The 7,023-nt window shown below is 40.5% G+C and overlaps 1 protein-coding gene across 1 annotated transcript; it reads right to left on the bottom strand.

Moving 5' to 3' along the window:
* Positions 1-797: 797 nt before the first annotated feature.
* Positions 798-3,304, bottom strand: LOC145822245 (uncharacterized). Its single transcript, XM_082918863.1, has 3 exons — positions 2,671-3,304; positions 2,104-2,176; positions 798-1,350 (listed from the first exon to the last, which is right to left on the bottom strand). The coding sequence occupies exons 1-3, from the start codon at positions 3,302-3,304 to the stop codon at positions 798-800; spliced, it is 1,260 nt and encodes a 419-aa protein (XP_082774989.1).
* Between the last annotated feature and the right edge of the window lie 3,719 nt (positions 3,305-7,023).

Raw genomic sequence — 7,023 nt, 5'->3', positions numbered from 1 at the left:
ACCACTACAAGTGGTCTTCCAAGATGAAAACTGATCGACCATGGTGGGAAAGGGTCTAAAGCATGAAAACAATGCAGTGGTGTGGTGGCTGACCAGAAAAGATGGCCCAAAGACCAAGGAGACCAGTTGGCAGACCAGAAAACTGGCTGGCGAGAAGGAAAGTGGTCTCCAAGGGAAAGAACTGGTCTCCCACCCTTGTACCACCTTCCAAACAAGGAAAACAAGGTTTGTACAAAAAACAAACCAAAAAGGATGCAAGACGAAAGTTCAGGAGGCAAAGCGTGTAGCCGAAAGCCTCGAAAACTAGTCTACTGGTATCAAAAGTGGTCTACGACCACAAAAGTGGTCTCCCGGACCACAGTGTCCCTCTAGGCAGAGTCAACAAGGCATGGTTCAAAAACCATGCCAAATAGAGAACGTTAAGCGGTCCCGAGACAAGGCGCGCGGCCAAGGGCTCTGAAAATCGGAAACTAGTCTCTAAGCGAGAAAAGTGTTCTACGACCACAAAAAGGTGGTCTACAAGACCTCTCCCTCCCTCCGGGGAAGACAGAACAAGGTTTGGTCTACAAACCGAGCCAAAGCACAAAGAGTTCAGAGGTCCGGAGGTAAGGCACTCAGTCGAAACTTCGGAAACTCGAAACAAGCACAACACGCACAATCACCGAGTGCTTAATCGATGACGTCTGAGTCTTAAGGTCGGTCAAAAATGGGGTGTCTACAGATAAGATGTCACTCCACATTCTAGAATGCTTATAAGAATGCTTCATTGGAGGATGCCAACAATTTTCCTTAATCTTCTATTTATTGCAAACAGCTCTCCTCCAAAGTGCATTGATTTGGTTTCCAAATTTCCACCACCATTTGAGTAGTAAACAATCATTGACATCCCTGACCCTTCTAATGCCTAAACCCCCTTGATCAATACTCTTTGTAACGTCCTCCCATTTCACTAGATGAACTTTCCTTTTGAGATCACTACCACTCGATAAGAATGCAGCCTCAATCTTTTCTATTTCTCTAGCCACTCCATCAGGCATTTTAAACAAAGAAAGAAAGTAAACAAGTAAGCTAGAAAGGGTAGATTTGATCAAAGTTAGTCTACCTACAAAGGATAGCAATTTTCTCTTCCACCCAGACAGTCTAGATTTGATTTTGTCAATAACAGGCTTCCAAGTAGATTTCCTGCCAAGATTAGCACCTAAAGGCTGCCCCAGAAATTTTAAAGGAAGGCCCTGCACCTTACAGTTGAGAAGAGTAGCAAAAGAAATCATAATATCTTCAGCCACACCAACACCACACACAACACTCTTGTGGTAGTTAATTTTGAGACGCAATAGTACTTTAAAGCATCTGAGAATTTTTTTAATAGATGGCAATTGATCCTAATCAACTTCATAAAAGAGAATTGAATCATCGGCAAATTGCAAATGTGATATAAGAACGTTAATAGTCCCAACTTCCACACCATTAAGAATACCAAGATTAAGTGCTCTGACTAGAAAAATGTTAAGCCCTTCAGACACTATGTTGAATAGGAAAGGTGAGAGTGGATTTCCCTGCCTAAGGCCTCTTTAGGGGAAGAATTCCTCAGTAGGTGATCCATTCACTAGAATGGAGATTCTTGCTGTAGATACATAAGCTTTCATCCAAGAGATCTATTTATCTTCAAATCCAAAATTGGTCATCAAAGAGAATAGAAATTCCCAATTGACAGAATCAAATGCTTTCTCAAAGTCCAATTTAAGAATTAATCCTTGCTTTTTGGCCTTCTTCCAACCATCCACCACTTCATTAGCAATGAACACCCCATCAAGAATATTTCTCCCTCCTATGAATACAGTCTGAGTTTCACCAATGATTGAGGGGAGCACTAATTTCAATTTGTGTGATAGAACTTTGGCCAAGATTTTGTAAATGGATCCCACAAGACTTATAGGTCTATAGTTAGATAAACCAACTGGATTTTCTAACTTGGGAATGAGAGTAATAAATGTGCTATTAATGCCATAAGTAAGCCTACTGTTGGAGTAAAACTCCTTGAAAAATTGCATTATGTCCGGCTTCATAACCTTCTAGAATTTCTAATAGCACAATAGGTTGAACCCATCAGGGCCTAGAGCTTTGTTGTTGTTACAATCTTTAATTGCTGCTAGGACTTCAACTGCACTGAACTCACCTACCAGATATTAAGAAACATAATCTGCTTCAATAGTATTGGACACCCTTCCCAAAATAGGTCTCTTAACCCATGATTCAGTGAATTGAGTTTTGAAATGGTGTAAAACTTGCTGCCTGACCCTAGTAGGTTCCTCAAAAGACACACCATTAACTGAAATAGAGGTAATCAGATTTGTACTCTACATGGTACTAGTAACAACATAGAAGAACTTTGTGTTTTTATCCCCATTGAGATTCTAGTTCAGTCTAGATTTTGATGCCATATCCATTCTATCATTCTATAAAGTTTCCACATCTCACCTCTAATCACCATTCTTTTTGTCTTTTCTAAAGCAACCAGTGCCCTTTCCTCTGCAATGATGTCCAATGCATGTAACTCTTTCTCTAATGACTTGATTTTGGAATGAATATTGCCAAACACCTTAATATTCTAAGATTTTAAGATCAACTTAAGATGCTTGAGCTTTTAAAGAAGTATGAATCCAGACCAACCAACAAAGTTAGTATTTGACCAGAAGGTAACAAAAAGCTGAGAAAAATTAGGATGGAGAGTCCAAGCATTTAGGAACCTGAAAGGTTTTGGTCCCCAATCTCTGTCATCCTCCATCATCAGCAAAGGGTAGTGGTCTGAAATTAACCTGGGCAATCCCCAGAGTTTCATTATGAAATTAATCAGCCACTCAGGATTGAGCAAGATTCTATCAATTCTGCTCCATATCTCTGATTCCTGAGCATTACACCAAGTGTATTTCCTTCCTTGGAGAGGTAAATCATGAAGCTCAGTTTTTCCAATGAACTTATTTAAGTGTTTCATTCCCCTATCCCTCCTAGAACATCCTATCCTTTCACTTATATGCCTAATTTCATTGAAATCTCCACCCATGCACCAAGGATTAGGGAAAAAAGATTTAAGCTTTAAGAGATTATCCCAAAAAGTGGATCTGGTGTTGACATCATTGGGTGCATAAATGTTAAGCAAAACACAATCAAAGGAATTATATAAAGAACTAGAAAGTAAAATATACCTCCTATTGCAGCAGCAGCCAGAGAGAGTGAAGATAGCAGGGTCCCAGATACATAATAGCCCTCTAGTTGTTCCTTTAGGATCAACAGACATAAACTTCATGTTTCTACTCCCCCATAACCTTCAAACATCAATATCAAATATCACTACCATTTTGGTCTCTTGAAGAAAAACAACATCTATATGTCTATCATTTAGGAGCTTTTTGATTCTTCCTTGGTTTTCTGCCTTAACCATACCCCTGATATTCCAAGATAATAATTTCATAGAAAACTAATTGATACACTCAAATCGCCCATCTACAGCCATTTACTACTGTGTCTTCCCCTCCTTGTCAATTCTCTCATTGTCTTTTAGCTTTAAGTCAATAATTTTGCAAAGAACAACATCTTATTTCCCATTATAATTGATACCAAAAGTTTTCCCAAATTGTATAGTGGCTGTAGCTTCTATGAGTAAATGATTCCTAAAAGAAGAGTCTCCCTTTAATAACTCTGAATGTGCTAGAGTAGTTGCTGCAGGTTTGAAAACAACAGGCTTAATGGAGTGCTTCTTGACTGCATTAGTTGTGTATGCATGAATTCTAGCAAAGCTAGTGAACCCCTTAATCTGAGTCTTCATTTTCCTTTTTTCCTCTCATTTCGTAGATAATCTGGGATGGAGACAGATATTGCATCTTGGCCTGACTGAGGGTGGGACAAAAGACACTTTCTAATAGGACCATTGCTGAATGAAGGCCCATAATAATGCTTCTTAGTATGAGAAAGGGCTAGAATACCTTTACTACTTGGGCTGATGCCATTAGACTCAATGGACCTGTTTAGGAGGCCACTAATACAATTCTGACTTGGTAACTGGGCCAAGTCCACTTCCAGATTGATACCAGGTCCAATTCCTACACTGGATTCATTGAGGCTTCGGATGAAACCAGGTATGAAAACTTGTTTAGCACACCTTTGTCTATCATGATTGTTTTTTGAGCTGAGCACGGTCTTGTCCATCAAAGGCTCCTCTATACACGCTCATTCTCTACTAGAGCCTCCATTGTAAGTTGTCTCATCAACCACTGTGTCCACCTCATCCCTGAAGTGACAGTCCATAGGCTCCTTTCTTTGAGCTTCCTCATTTGTACAAGCAATCTCAGCACCAAACATGACACTATCCTCTGCCACCTCATCATCATCGCTCTTTTCCCTACCGTCGATCGCTAGATTGTTTCCTTCATCTACACTGCAGCAGGTTTCGAGAAAGTTATATTCATCCATGCCATTATGCTTTAAGCTACCATAATTTGGCAGATAATCTTCACACACAAGAATGGAATGTGATTTACCCTTGCACTCCAAGATTAAAGTTTTATGAATGAACTCCATAGATGAAGTAGCCACTCTGATTTTGGCATGGGAGTAAGATTTTGGTTGACAAAAATCACCCTGTAGGTTGAGTACAGAGCCCCATAAGCTTCCAATGTTGTTTAGAGTGTTTCTATTCCAAACATGAAGGGAATGCCAAAATATTTCAACCACACACATCTTTCTTGATCCAATTGAAACCCGAACTTGCATTCCACCACAAATTGACTCCAATCCTTAAACCAATCTTTGAGATTGCCATTGTTTGATTTTAGCTCCTCTTGAGATTCCAAAGGGCTAAGGTGATCCAAAACAATCCTGTAGACGTCCCCGAACGCCCCGGGAGGATGAGTCCCGTTCTGTTCATTTGGGCTCACTACATGTTCGGACTCTCAAATTGTCACGGTTCTAAATCTGAACCAAAGAGTCCAAATCCGGCAAATCGTTTTGAGAAAACAGATTTTTGAAAGAAGTGCCAAACATGGACTGCTTTGCCAGATACAGAGTTGCCACCTAAATATTTTATTTTGGGAAATTTAGGAAACCCTGACTCGTTGCCTAAAGCCACGTGTCCGTCATCACCAAAGTTGCCTCGGCTCGGGAACTTGGGTACAATTGGGGAAGGTCACTTCGTGAGCACCCCCGCTCGCCCGATCAAAGATCGGCCTCTACTAACCATGGTATCTAGTTTTGAAAACATTGTGTGTTCTTATTCCGGTTATTAGCCTAGATTTACTATGTGATGCGCACAGCATACAAGTATAGACTGGATCGCCTGAATTGGAACAAAACATTTCGTGTTTATTTGAAAATGATTTGATGGTGCTACTCACAAGTAGGCTAAGACATGGATTTGCCACCCTCGGGTGGACTTAGAAAAGATGGTTTTGCCACTATCTAGTGGGCTTAAAACACACATTTGATGAATTGTTCCAATTCAAATAACCCAACCTTCACCCACAGGCATTCAGGCAGTTATATCATATAAGCACATAGCCTCATGGTAAGCATGCTATTCATGGCAGTCACTCACACGCATGCAAGGATACTAAAGCATAAAACTTACCTAGTACTCCAAGCCAAAAAAGAAGCTAATTAGAAATCCATGCATGATCCTAATTATACAGAAGTGCCTAATGCAACACATGCAAAAATGCAACTATAGCAGGCTCGGCTATTCTAAACATGGCATATGAAATGCTACAGCTAACATGTATTCAACTTGGAATTGAAAATACAATGCAGTTAGTATGATGCGCCGAGCCCGGTGCATGCAAAACAGATGAATGAATGCAAACATGCTATCATACTGTATGCTAATTAAAACATGCCCTAATCTAACCATCATAAGCGGGTAAATAAAAGGGAGAAAGACGTGGGGTTGGAAGACATACAACACACACACGCACACTTATTACAGTTGTGCCCTCGCGTAGAGGGTCCGAATAAATAGTACAGTCCAAATAATACAGTCCGAATATAAACAAATTCCTAATTAATTTACAAATTAACTAAGAAAAATAATAAACTGGCATGCAAGCCAAGGACTGCCTTGACTCTTCTTCAGATGATGGATGATGCATGTCTGGGCTGCCTTGCGCGGAAATCCACTGGGATGCCCCAATTAGCCTTTGTTTTGCAATTATTATTGGAAAGCGCGCCAAGCTCCGAAAGGTTGCTAATTCTTAATTTGCTGAAACAGAGAGCAGGAAAGGGGCATAGCAATGTATTTTCACAAATGTATGCATGCCTCGATCCTCGTGCCACCAATCACGCATATCGATGCATGATGGCCGAGGAGTCGGTTTGCATGACTCAATATGGAATGAATTCACATGAAAACTCAACTAAAACCTAACTCCATCATGGATAATCTGGAGTGTCGGTGACTGGGGAATTGAGACACGTTCCGTTACTCGGAGTACGAAACGTACCTCGTTTCTCGTGCTCGGGCTAACTCCTATCCCAAGCACAATGCAATATTCATGACATGCATGAATGTAACTAATATACAACCTAGCATGCACAATGCTATAAAATGGCATACATGATGCACGAGATAACATGGCATACACAATGCGCTAACATACGGCCTAGCATACACAATGCTATGAAATGAAATGGCATACACAATGCACAATGGACTTACACCAACACAAGTGGACCTCAGCCACACTCACATAGGAGGCCATGAGATGAAAATGAGACACTCGAAATACGTGCACACATGCACGCAAACTGAAGACCGATCCTAAGGCACAAATGCCACTCTAACAAGACATGGCAAGGCATGGAATATGGAATACAAGCATGCAAATTTCAGCGCTAAAATATGACCCAAAACAATCCCAAATCATGGAAACATGGCACCCGATGCATGAAATGGTACCCGAAATGCAAAATTAGGCATACGCAATGACCTATAGCTATACAAAGCATGCACTATTTGAATATGGAATGTAAATACAG

The sequence above is a fragment of the Camellia sinensis genome, chromosome 1, assembly GCF_055761805.1.
Source record: "Camellia sinensis isolate YWXY chromosome 1, ASM5576180v1, whole genome shotgun sequence".
NCBI lineage: Eukaryota > Viridiplantae > Streptophyta > Magnoliopsida > Ericales > Theaceae > Camellia > Camellia sinensis.
This window is presented reverse-complemented; position numbering and strand designations above follow the sequence as displayed.

Coding starts and splice junctions, on each gene's coding strand:
- LOC145822245 (XM_082918863.1), bottom strand. CDS start 3,304: ATGAAGTTTATGTCTGTTGATCCTAAAGGAACAACTAGAGGGCTATTA. Junction 2,177..2,670: donor GTCAAATACTAACTTTGTTG/GTTGGTCTGGAT, acceptor AATATCTGGTAG/GTGAGTTCAGTGCAGTTGAA. Junction 1,351..2,103: donor AAAGCTCTAGGCCCTGATGG/GTTCAACCTATT, acceptor AAAAATTCTCAG/ATGCTTTAAAGTACTATTGC.